The sequence below is a fragment of the Haemorhous mexicanus genome, chromosome 3 (assembly GCF_027477595.1).
Source record: "Haemorhous mexicanus isolate bHaeMex1 chromosome 3, bHaeMex1.pri, whole genome shotgun sequence".
NCBI lineage: Eukaryota > Metazoa > Chordata > Aves > Passeriformes > Fringillidae > Haemorhous > Haemorhous mexicanus.
The window spans coordinates 55,813,238-55,827,977 of record NC_082343.1 but is presented as its reverse complement, the minus strand read 5'-3'; the positions used below and the strand labels follow the sequence as shown (position 1 = coordinate 55,827,977).

Sequence of the window (14,740 nt, the reverse complement as noted above, 5' to 3'; positions counted from 1 at the left end):
GGGGAAGGTTGGGCACTTGGAGCAGTGCAGTAAATTGATTCTGAAAAAGATCTGGTATCACTGGAGTTCCTCACTTATGGTAGGAGTTTTGCAGTACATTTTTAATTGATGACTAGTTTATAAGTAATGTTTTAAACAAGAAAAAAGCTTTTCAGGTGCTTAACCCAATGGAAAGCTCAGATGTGATTCAGGGGAGTATCTGAGTCAGAATTTGGAAATATCTCTAAATCACATGGGTGTCTTAAATGTATTTCTGCAACTGAATTTCCCTTGTTTCAGTATTGCTTGGGTTCATGGAGATTCTGCTCTTGGGTCTGACAATACCCCATAAATAAATCAGTATGATAACACCAAAATGTAACCAAGCACCTCTTTTAGTAGTGCCTGATAGTTATTCTGAAAATATGCTGGTTTTTTAAACCACTGAACTGCTTATAGATAGTTCTCAGACTTTAATATTTTTAAGCACTGCTGTAAATCTGGAAAACATCACAGTTTCTCTTTGCTTTTTTCATGCTCTGTGGCATGGTTATCTACCCACCTGGCTTATAACTGCATGGAAAGAAGCTGTAATTTCTTTCAACATCTTGCAATTTTGAGATCTGTTTTACTCTACCACTTTTAGGAGATCTTAGTCATATAACCATTTTAGACCTCATTCTGCATCAATGACTTTTAGTCCCAGATGCTTGAGTTGAGCAAGAGCCTTCCTGTGTAGGAATTCACTTGAATGCAAGTTCTTGGTGTGCATTCTGCTGTAATGCTGGCCAGGAGCACATTTCAGTGTGCTTTGGGTTGTGGTGATATTTGCTGACAGGTAGACAGCTGTAAAGAAGCTCATGTTCTGTGAATCAAAAATAAAATATGAAACAAAAAATGAGTGGGACTAGTCTGAATGGGTTCAGATGGTCTTTCATGACCAAAAAATTATTTTCAGCAAGATAGTGAAGTCCTTTGTGGTAGATCTGGAGAGTTAATCTGTCCTCACTGAGGAAAGTCCAAGTTGCTGAAGTGGCTAGTAAGCTGTTGTCTTTATTACAACAGGAAACATTTCCAAGTCTCTTTAACACTTGAAAACTTGCCAAGACACTTCTTTCTTACTTCCATTCTAATTCGAGAAGTGCCAGTGGTTTAAACCACACGCATGTTGGTGGGAATTGAGTATTGCCTTCCTGTCCCTTACCATATAAAGGTGTCAGACTTTGTGGTTTGTACTTTTTGGAAATGCTTCATATTTTGTTGTCAATTCCAATATGAGATAGACCTTTTAATCCCGTATAAATAATTAATTAAATACCTGCCTGAAATATTGTAGTCACATGCAACTTCTGAGTTTTGCATCTGTCTGCAAACATATTTTACTAGCAGGAAGAAATTACACAAGTCCTTGTTTCTTAGATTTTTGTCTGTGTTCAATTTAGTTCTAATATGCTTTTAGTCGGTACTGTTGACTTCAAATGATTAGCTGCAGGCGAGTGAACTTATTTTAGAGTTGAAAAATAACCCAGAGGAAAGTGAGCCAGTGGGTCAAGAGACATTTTTAATGTGAATTTGTAGACTAATGTGAGGATTCAGCAGTTAGAGCTGGTGAGGGAACTTGGAGTAATGATATTTGACTATTGTGACCTCTCTTCATCCAGAAGCAGAGTTCTTTACTGAATTTAGTTTTACTTTTTGGATGAGTTTGCTTTAATTCTGATGTTGCTAAAAGCAAAACAAAATCATATTGAAAAGAAATGTAATACTAAAGGAAGGTTTTAATTAAACAAGTGAATTTTGTTTTTTGCTTATTTTTTAATAAAATCATAGTATAAAATGTTCCAGTTTCTTCAAGCTAGTTTTCTAGGCAAATGTTGCTGAGCACATGCACAAGAAGTGATACCTAGCCCAATACAAGCAATATTCATTTTCTCCAGTTTCTCTATAGTTTACAAGATAAACATTTGTGTCTCCTTCTTAATAAATCTTTATCACTTTACTGGCAGTTGGTAGTATAATGGACAATCTCTTGAATTCCTAAGGTACCGTTTCTGTAGGAGTCTGTCTTAGAAGACAGTGTCCCTTGTGTCCTCTTATTCTTCCATTGTCAGTTTTGGTTTGTGTCTTGTCTCTTAGGAAAGCCTGTGAGAGGAACATGTAGACATTTCTTTACCACAGTCAGGACAGAGAGTAGCTGCTTCTCCAGGCTGAGAGTCGTAGCACTTGAGGAGCCACTTGATATTTCTGCATAGGCCATCCAAATGCACACTTTGCCTTGCAGTCTGATAGAGTTTGATAGAGGGACTTAAATGAAAAGGCATTTTTTTTTGTGAAATCATGGCCCCAGAAGTTTCCTTTATCAGTAGTATAAATGTTTTTATATTTTCGAGGTCAGGCAGGATGGGGCTTTGAGCAACCTGGGCTAGTGGAAGGTGTCCCATCCGATGGCAGGGTTGTTGAAACAAGATGATCTTTAAGGTCAGTCTGACCCAAACCATTCTATGATTCTGTGACTCAATGCTGCAGATGATGCAGTGAAAATCTCTTTGGACTTAGAGCACCTAGAACTTTTGAATGAGCTTAGATTTCAGGCTAAAGGGTATGGAAATTATTAAGTCTCCCAAAATGTTAGGCGCTGTTGGAAGAGAGCTGGTGTCCTCAGTCCTCTGAGGTGGGAAAGACATGAAGGGCTCCTGTCTGTATTCCTGTATTCTTACTGTTTTTCTCAGCATTTTGGACACCAGCCCTTTTAAACTTCTTGCAGAATTCCCTGTCATTTCCACAGAAGGACTTAGCATGTGTTTTGATCTGTGGAGAGTTTTTTCAAAGATGAATTGATTAAAACATGGCAACTTAAGTAGTCTGTGAATGGTGAGACAAAACAATGGCTAAGCTGTCATTTAGATCTGTGCCTACCCTGTGTCTTCCCCGGAGCTTCACTGGAATAGTGAAGACACCAGGGGTTTAAGGCTTCTGCTTCCGCTGATAACAAGTCTGGTGTCTTGCACTTATTCTAAACAGTAAAATACCTACAAACCACTATTTTTTTACAGACAGTAAACACAGGGCAAATTGCTGGGAAAGATTAGCAGAGGAAGGAAAATGCAAAAATAGTTTTAAGTTAATTGTTTTTTGTGTGGAAGAGTATTGTCACTTTTTAGACCAAATGCTTCATTTTGAACCATTCTTTAGGAAGTAATCAAAATATACTGCTAATTTCTGAAGTGATGTATTTGCAGCTAGGCTTTTGTCTTTATTATTTTCTTTCTACTTTCTTAATTTCTCCAATCCTGAGATCCCTACCTATATCCCAGCTATGCTATTTCTGTTTTATTCTCCTAGAACTGCGCTTTAGAATGTTTTATTTCTAAAAGCAATATTTGCAGGAAAAAGTAATTCTGAAAAAAAAACCTAGTGAAAAAACCCTCACAAAATATTTACTAAAAACCAAAACCCAAACCCACATCCAAAAAGCTTTTAGAAGATAACTAATAAAATGAAGTCTGGGAAGAAATAAATTCATTTTCCTCTTCTGTGCTTCCAGGTGTGAGCAACGTAGTGCATATCAGTATTTCACAAGCAGCAGATTTCAAAGGCCTTACTATACCTCTGAACAATATTTGTACTAACTGAAGCAGTTTTTGTAGCAAGCTATTCTGAAGTTTATTCATACCAGATGTGTTACTGGAGTTACTTGAGGTGACCAAAAGCCCTTTGTTGTTCATCCCAGCTAAAAGCTTAGGCTGCTGTCCTAGAAGAAAAGTTCAAGTCTTCTCACTGACACAGCCCTTTAAAATGTGAGGACTTTGACTTGTTTAGAGCCAATGTTAATGATTAACTTTTCTTTATTTAAAAAAATTATTTATTTAAATTTTGGCATTCTGCCAGGCTTCCCAAATTATGTTTTCTGCTCTTCCAGTAGATGCAAGTTTTAGAGAAACCTGCACTAATCTGCCTCATATACTTCCCAAAAGAGAAATTTAGAATTTGATCCTCTTTCTGTCATATGGGAGCTGCTGCCACCAGCATGAGGTGTTGCCATCTTGCTGCTGTGACACAGCAGTTGTATTTCTGGCAGTGGCAAAAAGCAATTTAAACCTGTGAATCCCTGTCTCTTGACAAGAGCAGTGCAGGGTGGCTGAAGCTCTGAACTGCTGAAGTGCCAACTGTGAAGAGAAATGTGTGCAGTTATGGGAATTTCATGCTATGAAACTTCTATGGATATAGAAGTTTCATAGCATGAAATTTCCTTTGGAAAATATGGATATTTCCTTTGGAAATTTCCTTTGTACTATCTGCCACTGCCAGCTGACCAAGAAAAGCAGTTGTGGTACAAGTGTCCTAAATTGTAACACATGGTTGAAACAGATGAATCTATGGTGTAACACGAGATCTCTTCCTAATACAAATTCAGTCCTGAGCGGAGAGAAAGCATTTTCAGAGGCATGTCCAATTTTTTAGGGGCTTCTCCCAATTTTTGTGCTATAAATATACTTTGATGCAGAACTGTTGCATTGCAGTCAGGAAGTCCAGCATTACAAAAACAATTTGCTTCGGAAGTGTGAACTTAAAGAAAAAACAGTAGTCATTCAATGTGGGTCCTTGATCATTTTATCTCAAGGAAGGCTGAGGCAGGGAAGATGTTGTAAAAGCTGCTCTGAGCACAACTGATGTGCATTAGCTGTTAGCCTGTCTGCTTATGGCTGGTGAGGAATACACAGGGGCTTTCACTGTCCTTCTCCATGACAGAGCTTCCCTGCTGCAGCTGAACTGTAATGCAGGAAAGTGTGGCCCTGTGCACATCAGGATTGTTCAATTTTGGGGTAAGGTGCTTTTCTTTTTTTTTTTTTTTTCCCCGAGTAACTTTAATTTCACTGCCATTTCTGGAGACTCTAGTATGTGCATTTGTTCTTGTATTAGACAGAAATACATTTTACCTTTCCAGTCTGGTCATCACTAGGGATGTTTTGCCAGTTTTTCTGAAGGCTGATAAAATTTATCAGTTGCCTTTTTTTCTGGTAAGCTCTCATCATTCCTGTGAATAGAAGCAAGAATTTAATCCTATGGTATATTACTTGAAAAAGGCTAAGAAGTCTCCCTGGTTAAGAAAGCTGCTTTTTCCATTATTCAGATGTCCAGCATCTGAGCGCTGTTAAAATGACTTGCAGAAAATGGATAAATTCCTCCAACCTGACATGTTCAACACCTCCATCTGCTACTGCTGAGGGAAGAGCTCTGGAGAGTGGTGCTTTTTACACCCCAGCTTAAAATGTTCTTGTATTTCTAAAGGTGTGCTGCTTCTCTTCAGTTCATTTTTCAGGAAAGTAAAGCAGCTTATTCTTATATTTCCATGGAGGCCAGATATGCTGCTGGAAAAAAAGCAGTCAGTGTTATTACTGAACACAGTTTTTGCCTCTTCATCTCTGTTTTGCATAGCATAATCTGAAAGTGCTGAAAGCCTCCATTCTAAGGGAAAAGTTTTCATGCAAGGGAGCATTCAGAGTTCTTAGGACACATGGTTTTCTGCAATGTTGTGCTGCTCTAGTGGAGAACACCAAGTGTTTGATTTGTTGTGCACCTGGTTTGGGGTTAGATTTGTAAGCTGAACAGCTGAAACGTGTGTGGTTTTTTTCAGTTCTGTTTTTATTTACACTGAAGTAAAGTATCTTTTGACCAGCCAGAAGTATTTCCACATGATACTCATGAAATTAAAATGTAGGGGTGGGAAGTTCTGTTTTCCTCTGGTTTTCTGTAAGAAGTTGTGTCTGGGTGAGAATTGTAAAAACCTGCAGTTTTGAGACAGGCAAGACTTGATGGTATATGTCTGTCTTTCGGTATTTTTTTTCCTATCACATAGCTTACTTTCAACAGAAATTATTTTATTGTCTCCTTTGACAGAAAGTATTACTTTTTGGTTAGTTTTTTTTTCTTCCCCTTGCCCTCCAAGTACGAGAAGGAATTCATTGCTGTACACCAAATGATGTTATTAGTAAAACCAAATGTTTCAAACATTTCTTAATGTGGTGTAATAGCAGAGTCAGTGCACAGTAAAGCCTTTGTGTATCTAAACACTTAAAAATTAGATTTGTTTTGTTTTTCCCTCCCTCCTCATGCCAGATATAACAAGCCTAGTCTCACTGCTTGTTTCTGCATTTGCATAATTCTTCCCATATAGAGTCTCAAAACATAATTTTACATATTACATTTTATGCACAGCAGTGGTTACTTACATATGCAGTTACTTGCTTTTCTTTTTCTGAATTGCTTGCTCTGTGAACTACTTCCCTTTACCAAAGTTGGAGTTGGAATATGTCTTGTATAAAACCAAAAAAAAAAAAGAGTTGTTTGCTAAAGTTAGGAGCCTTTCCTTCTTCCCCTGGAAAACATTGTAAATATAGTTCTGGACATGATAGAGAACAACCAATCTTAAATCCCTGTGCTAGATTATCTCCAACAAGCTCCACATGAGATTTTTATTTTTTAAAGTTGTTGTTACTGTTGAGTGTGCAGTTCAAATCTAGGAAATGTCAGCTTCCTATGTGCTGAGTTGCTCTTTGTACATTCATCCTTACCCCACTTACTATTTCTGTAAGGTAAGGATAATTTGTGCTGATGCTTTCTTAATGAAACCTTCTACAGAAGCTGGAAGCCTCACTGTTACGTTCTTTTCCACATACAGGCTCGTGTTATGTATGATTTTGCTGCTGAGCCTGGAAACAATGAGCTGACAGTCAGTGAAGGGGAGATCATCACAATCACCAACCCGGTAAGAAAACTGAGATGGGATTTGCTTCAGTGCACTTTCCTGACCTGCTTCTATCAGCAGATGGAAGGAAAATGGTGCTGGTGACATCTGAAAGGCCCGGCTACCCTTCTCTGAAGAATTAGCAAAAAAACAGAATACAAAGAATTTTCTAATAATCTTGTGGAAACAAACACAATGTTTTGGAGGATGGGGCCTTCTCAAACTGTGCCCACACATGTAAGAATGTACTCAGCTTTGTTTTCCTCTAAACAGAGCTGAGAGACAAGTAAGAGGAAGGAACTAATGGTGATGATAGCCTGTACATTTGAATGCCTTGTCTATTTTTGTGTGCCTAGTATTGCACATTTTGTGTGTATGTAATCTTTCATGTGCTTGCCATTGCATTTAAATGTGAAATCCAGCTCACTTCTAGGTTTTGGGTTTCTTAATCAATGACTTCAGCTTTCCAAGTTTGGTAAAGAACTCACAACAAAAATTTTTTACTGAAATTTTGTGTCCTTTCATAGTTAAAGAAGTATGAACAAGGAATAGGGAAGAAGTGGTGACAGTACTATCACAATGCAATCAGGGTGTTTTTAAATGAATAGGGCTTTTCAGCACTGACATTTGATTGATCTCCACATTTTGAATTTCAGTGTACTTTAATTGTCCTATATAATTACCCTTGGTAACAAAGTATTAGTTGATTCTGCTTTGAATTTTATGTTATGATATGGCTTATTGAATAGGCTTGCCTTTTGAAACAAGTACAAACAAAAACTACCTGATCATGAAGGGAGGTCTTATTTATCCATTTGTGTAAAACACACTCAGAATAAACTCAATTTTTTGAAGATCCTAGGCATGTGTAATCCTGATAATTTTTAGTTTCACTGATCTTAATGATCTTAAATACTTGAAGCAGATATTTAACAGAGCCAGCACCCTCTTGGATAGTGTGCTGTGCTATGACAGGGGTAACATTTTGAATGAATTCAGGAGCTTAATGCCATTTCACAAAAGTAAGACTAAATGTAAATAAATAGATCACCACTTTTGAGCTAGTCCCACTGACCAAGACATCTGTGGCTTAAGGCAGTATACTCAAAACTAAGTAAAACTTTGTTTTATGTTGTCCATGATACATTGCTGCAAAGATTCTGATCTTTTTTTATATAAGTTCAGATGGCAATAGCTGAAGTCATGCAAGTCCACTGATGATTGCTTTCAAGTGTAGCAGTGCGAATATGACTTCTGGCTCAAGATGTCATTGCTCTTGCAGTTTAACAAAGCAAGCTGAATTTACAATCTGAGATGACTAATTATTTTTGTGTTCTTGAGTTTTAAGCTTTTAGGTATGTAAGAGAAAATAAATGCAAGTTGTTATTTCACTAACTGCTTGTTCTTTACTGCATAAAATCTCGAATACATAAGCAGGCTTCTCCTTATTGGAGTGCTTGTAAAGCGCAGGACTATATAAAATTTTGAAGTGAAGGAACAAAATTGTAAATAAAGAAATACATCAATTAAAAAGCAAATTCAGAAAACCTAAAATTTAGTAATCGCTGTCTAGCATATGTGTCTCCAATTTTCATCTGTGAACTAGGTTGACATGTAGCTATGTGTTCCCTAAACAGGTTGATTTAAAACAGAGCTGGCTTATTCCAGATAATGTTGTCCTGGAATTAACTTCGCTTAACTGCAAAGGTCTACAGAACTTTCGTAGTGTATGTAGAATGTGTGTTTAAAAAACCCCAAACAGTATGAGGATATTGTCACTGAGATCAGAGCTGAACTGTTGTTAGTTCCTTCTAAACTAATAGCATAAGACTGCTTCTGAAAATAAATGTGAAGTGGAAAGAATGAGTCCAGATCTTACGTGGCATGTGGCTCTTTTAATTTTGAGAATAGCCTTAGCATTTCTGTGGGTGATATCTCTCACTCATCACATGTCTCTGCACCTTCAATAAATGAGGCAGAGATTTTACAGATATCACCAACAGTTTTATTCTTTGAGTTTTGTTTCTTTACAGTCTGTTGATTAAAATTAATTCATTGAAATGGACATACTAATAGCTGTGTTTATATGCAGTCTGTGGCCAGACAGTTGATTGTGGTTTCATAAATGATCAAAAATGCTGAAAAATCAATTCTTTTTCCCCTTCATGCTTGTTAAAATCTGAAGGCCAGAATAGCTGTGTAAAATCAGCACGGTCTGTGTTATGTTTAAATGAGTATCTGCTGCTTCAGCAGCTTTGAGTGAGTTTGTTCAGTTTCACAGTCATAGCTGTGTTTTGAACATTGACAGCAAGACAGTGCTTCCTGCTGAGCATTTGACATTTGACAGCAAGACAGTGCTTCCTGCTGAGCTATTTGAAGCATGTTGTGGGATCCATCTACAAAATTATTTCTATATTACTTCTTTTAGGATGTTGGTGGAGGCTGGTTAGAAGGAAAAAACAGCCAAGGCGAGAGAGGACTTGTTCCAACAGATTATGTTGAGGTAAGTGACTACACTGCTCAGCACTAAGAAAGCAGAACTGCTGAAAAGGCCATCCTCTGGTTTGCTGACCAAACTGAAATGCTCAAACAGAAAGCTTGGAATATAATCTCATTGTAGCAATTGTAACTGGCTTTGGACACCAGTGCAAATATGCCATCTGAAGCTCCTGAGCTTCTTAGTGGTTTACCAAGAAATGCAACAGGAAGCTGTCTCTAGTAAATACAGCTGATCTGCAGAACTTGAATTGTTTTGAATCTGATTTGGCTTTGGGGGTCTCATAATCCAATAATTGGGGCTTTTTTCTGTCTGAAGATAGCAATATGGAAGTGAAATGAGTAATGCACATTTACACTGGTGTTACTGTGGCAGACTTGACGCATGCTCATAAATCTGGAATGGAGCCACGTTTCTGGGGCTCAGGATGTGGGTTACCAAATCCAGGGACTACTCAGCTTTTCTTCCTACTGAGACCCTCTGTTGTCTCTTCAGTATGTGTTGTCCTGATTGTTGTTTAAAGACCAGCAGTATGGTTTTGGGAGTGGAATGGGATTACAGTGCAAAGACTGCAATCACATTCACTCTTGGATGGCCCAGTGTCTGCATGTGTGCAGGTTGCTGGTTAGGTGGGTGAATACCTTGGCTGTAATTCCTTCAGCCTCTTAGGGCATGTGTCTCTCTTCCTTCAGCACTGCTGTGTTAATTAAAAAAAACAAACAAAAGGGGGAGGAGGGGAAGAGAAAGCAGGATCACACTGGCTCACATGACCTTGTGTTTTTGCTTCAGTTGGTTAGCTCATGGTCTGGTAGCTTTTGGCTTTCTAAACATACTGTGCCAAATCCATCCCCTGAGCACTGAGTTCACAGTCTCCAGGCACTTTCATTAACAACCTTTAATCCCTAAGCAATTTATAGATAGGTGTTCACTGCCACAACAGTCTTGTGTGTTGTAGTTGTAAGGCAACCTAGTTCCATCTGGTGTGGAAGTAAATCCTCCAGAGTATCATGTCAGTTTCTTGTAAAAAATTCAATTGAATTTGAATTTAAAAAGGTTATATGCAAACATCTTAAAGTCTAGTGATATGAGTGTTAGGATGATTATACATGATAAAGCCTAATTTGGTTAATTGAAGCATGAAAAATCTTTCTCAACCTTTTCCATTTCAGATTATAACAGAAGGTGCAAAGGATGGCATTAGCTGCGGTAACTCATTAGCTGATCAGGCCTTTTTTGATTCCCTTTCTTCAAATACAGCTCAGACCAACTCTGCTGCCAAAAGCAGTAATCAGGTATGTCTTGTGGGTTTTTGGGCACTGTGGGCATGGAAAATTTTATTGATGTAATTGCTTGCTGTACTTTATTTGTGAACCTTCATGAAAGTACTAATTAAAATAATTGTGTTTTCGTTAAGGAACATTTTTGTTGAATATTAATGATGTGTGTTACTGGTCAGATACTGTCACTGCTGGAAAATTTAGTAGTCTTAACACTTTCAGAAATGGAGCATTTTTATTCTTTCCAGTCTGCAATGATACAAATCTGTGACAACTTCAGTCTCTGTAGGTGTAAGTGCACTCTTAGCAAATTTATTTTATTTTCAAGCTATTTCTTTTAGTATGCTAACCTTATTAAGGAGACAGAGATTTCTTTTTTGATGTCTTATACAATTAGGCTATCTGTACATCAGCAGACAGAGTGAATAGATCTATTTCTTTCTCAGAATTTGAGCAAGAGTAGTTTCTTGGATTAAAAAAGATGAAGTAAATTCATGCATTATCAGTTGAATAAGAGGCTGACTTTCGGTTTGCTGCAAGAATATTTTTGTTCCCCTATTCATAGCTTTTTGCCTGGTGCATCAGCTCATTAAGCAGCAAATATTTAGTTCCAGATTAGATGTCTGAGGACACATTATCTTAAATACAAGCGGTTTATTATGGTCTACAGACTGGTGCATGTCCCACATGTAGGAAGTTAAACATTTTGAAGTTCATAGGTCAATAGAAGAACAAAATCTGCTTTTTTTCCAACAGCAGCATGCAAAGGTCTTTTGTGTTGGAAAGTAAATGCTTTACTTATGGTAACAGCTGTGGAGACACACCTGGTTTGGAGGTCAGTTAAATATCAGTTATTAGTTTTCTTAATTGCACCACAGGACTTTGACATGAAGTGAGATCTTTTGAAAACTCTACATGGGACATTTTTGTATGACAGTGAATGTAGCTGTTCATTGACTACAGAGTGTTTGATTTGGGCTTCCTTGTAGTGAGCTGGACAATGCCAGGATTGTTATTTTGTGACTGTATGTCCTCACTAGAGGACTCCAAACCTCACTGTGACTGTCTCAATGTTTATTTTTTTTTAATTGATACCCAGTTAATATGTAAGGCTAAACGCAGAGCTCATGAAATGCCTCATGAATTTTTCATGTCAGACTGAGCCAAAGGTTTTGATTATTGGTTAGTTTTGCCTCAGTAAAAATTGTAGTAGTTTGAATGCAGAATGGGGGACCTCCTTTTCTCCTTGCTGTGTTACCCTTGCCCCATTTTTTCCTGCTGTAGTGTTCCTAGCAAAACTTTGCATCTGAGAAGGCTTGAGATATTTGCAGCATCTACTTGCTGCCAAATCAGAGAGTACTGTTTCTCAGAAGAGGAACCTAATTTAATTTGATCTAGGAAGAATTACTTACTAATCTAATACACAGAATATTTTGAATGGGAATAGAGGTATCTGTCAGAGCTTGTTCTGTGCTTAACACATGGTCTTGTGCTTGGAGAAGAGAAGAAAAAAGGTCTTGTCTGTGCAGAGGGAAAGGTTAAAATAAAGGTATCTGTTATATTCTAAATAATAGAGAATTACTCTGGTAATCTAGTCTTGGAAGTTGCATTTCTAGAGCAGTGAAAAGCTTGAAAATGTGGTCACTTTACACTGTAGTTTACACGAGATCAGCAGTGTACTCTCCCTGTAATATATACAGATTGCAGGGTTTTTCATAGATTTCAAAAAAGGGTAACTTCATGAAAACAGTTTGTCACATTTGCACCAGTGCCCTACTCTTAGAAGTGTCCTGTTCCTCTCAGTTACCCTTCAAATGCTGTGTGAGATAGCTGGGAGGACCACTGTACTGTAATGCATTATGGTAAAACTATATTACTAACATTAATATAGTTAATGAGAGTGGGAGAGAGGAGGACAGTGTGCACCTGGATATAGTCAAGGCCGTGCAAGATGCAGGGGAAACAGATTTCATCAGGCTGGTGTCTTTAGGTCTTCAGTTTTCATGGTTTTTTCCCTAGGAGGAACCATTCTGTTGTGTGGTCAGGGTTTTATGTCAAAAGTTATTTTCATTTTCTCAAGTCTTTTTTTCTTTAACTGAGTTCAGTAACTGCTCTTTGGTTATATGGATTTTCTAGAAAATTGTAGATCTTGATATGAAGACTGGTTTCTTCAGCTTCTGACACATATCTGGATGTTTTTTCTAGTGGCTTATTGCTAATGGGATTTTAATTTGTACACTAAGCAGTCTGGAAGCAGTTCTGGCTTCCACTTTTGACTGTTAGGCCTTTCTCCCAGATCAGAGAGCTCTCCAGTGCAGGCATTTTCTCCTTGCAAAAATTCTATAGCTAATTGTCTTCTTAATTAAGAAATTCTGTCTGTTCATTCTGTCTGTGTGGTGCAAGACCCTATTTTCTTGCTCTCAGGAAGAAAAGCAAGCTTTCTTTTCTTCTGCAGTGACTTTGATCTTGTGTCTGTGAAGTTGCTCCTGCGTGTATCGATCGCGCAGTGTCAGACAGATTTGACATTGCTGCGCTGGTGTAGAAACACCTGATGGAGAGAAGGATTGCATTGGTTCCAGTAATACTGCACCAGGAGGTCAGGCTGAGTCACTCATCCCCTGCATACTGACTCTTTAAGCCACTTTTAATAAGAATGCAATCTCCTACTTTGTGGATATGGCCCTTCTTCCTAGATGTATTACTCTGAATTTGGTTGTGATAACATTTTTGTTTTTCACATGAGTTCGCTGAGGCACTTTGACTTGAGGTCAGATGCACAGCCTGTTCAAAGCTTTAATGACCAACTAGGTCAATATACAAAGTCTTTAATCTTAAACAAAACTCGCATCAGGCTATGGAGAGTTAAGAAAAATGACAAATTATGTGTCAGTGTAAGGGGAATGGATGCTGGAGGTAGCACTGTAGTGGAAATTAAAATGTCTGTAGATAGATTACTCTGGTAGACTGAGTAAGATATAGCAATATTCCTAAATGCTGACATTTGATGGTATCTATTATATTTTGCAGTAACACACTGGGGTTGCAAGTTTATTACAAGAAATCTTTATAAAAACAATTCTAAATAAACAGGATGTTTTAGGATTTTTTTTCTTACTACTATTGTACTGAAAAAATTGCTTTCTATAAACATTGTCACTCTCACATACACATGGTTGCACAATGCCCCCACCCCCCAATTCAGTAAGTCAGAAGATGTTTTAATTCTTAGAATTCCATGCATTCTTGTAACAGTAAGTAAAAAAACCCCAAACCAGGTTGTTGTGTAGTCTTTCAGTGCCCAGATTTATTAAAAATAATAGATCTGACTGAGTTGAAATGTGAGTGTGGTGCTTTTTCCTTTTCTATTTTTAGGAGCCCAGTTAAACCACAGTGCCGTGGTTTAACCCTGGTAGGCAGCTCAAGCCACTCAGCAGCTTATTACCACCTCAGAGGAGTGGGGGAGAGAACAGAAGGGTAAACATGGGTAAACTCTTAGGTGGAGATAAAGATAGCATAGTAGGTAAAGCAAAAGCTTCACATGCAGGCAAAGCAAAATAAGGCATTCATTCTTTGCTTCCCATGGGCAGTCAGGTGTTCAGCCGTCTCCAGGAAGGCAAAGCCCCATCATGCATAACCATTACTCAGGAATATAAATGCCCACTCTAGCAACTCTTCTTCTTGCCCCATCCCTTTTTGCTTTCCAGTCAAACAAGAGACTTTTGGTTTCCTACTCTGGAAACCATAACTTTTTGGTGTTAAGGAAACATCATTGACTCAAACAGTTCTGCTTCCTGTCTATTTTCCTAAGAAGGTTTTTGTTGTTTTTCAGCAAATAATCTCCTGAAAAGTAATTAAAGAGCAATAATTAAAAGCAGTTTCTTTTCCTTCCTTTTCTTCAATGAGAAAGACTCAGTAATCACAGCAACATTTTGATATTGTAGCCTACCCGAGGTTGCCACAGATGTAAAGTGACAGTAGAAGAGGGGCACAGAGATATTTCCTAAGGCGAAGAGAAGAATTCCACCTGACCCTTGGCAGTTCACTCTATCCAGCTCATTCCTTGCATTAGCAATGTCCTAGCAATGGCTGCCTTGATAAAGTTTGCAGCTGCTCTTTTAAAGAACTATCTTAGAAGATGCTGAGGACATTGAAGCAATCAGAGGAAGCAGTGAAGCCAATTAAACACAAAATGAGGGAAAATTTTGACTCAAGGTGACTATTCACACACCCAGAAGAAAAGCA

General features: G+C 38.0%; 1 protein-coding gene across 2 annotated transcripts in view; it reads left to right on the top strand.

Moving 5' to 3' along the window:
* The window catches only part of SNX9 (sorting nexin 9), a 59,227-nt gene that overhangs the window by 9,521 nt on the left and 34,966 nt on the right, over window positions 1-14,740 (top strand). For both annotated transcript variants that reach the window (XM_059841913.1, XM_059841912.1), the window contains exons 2-4: window positions 6,659-6,745; window positions 9,153-9,227; window positions 10,391-10,513. In XM_059841913.1, coding sequence (XP_059697896.1) covers window positions 6,659-6,745; window positions 9,153-9,227; window positions 10,391-10,513 — 285 coding nt within the window. The remainder of the gene's footprint in view (window positions 1-6,658; window positions 6,746-9,152; window positions 9,228-10,390; window positions 10,514-14,740) is intronic.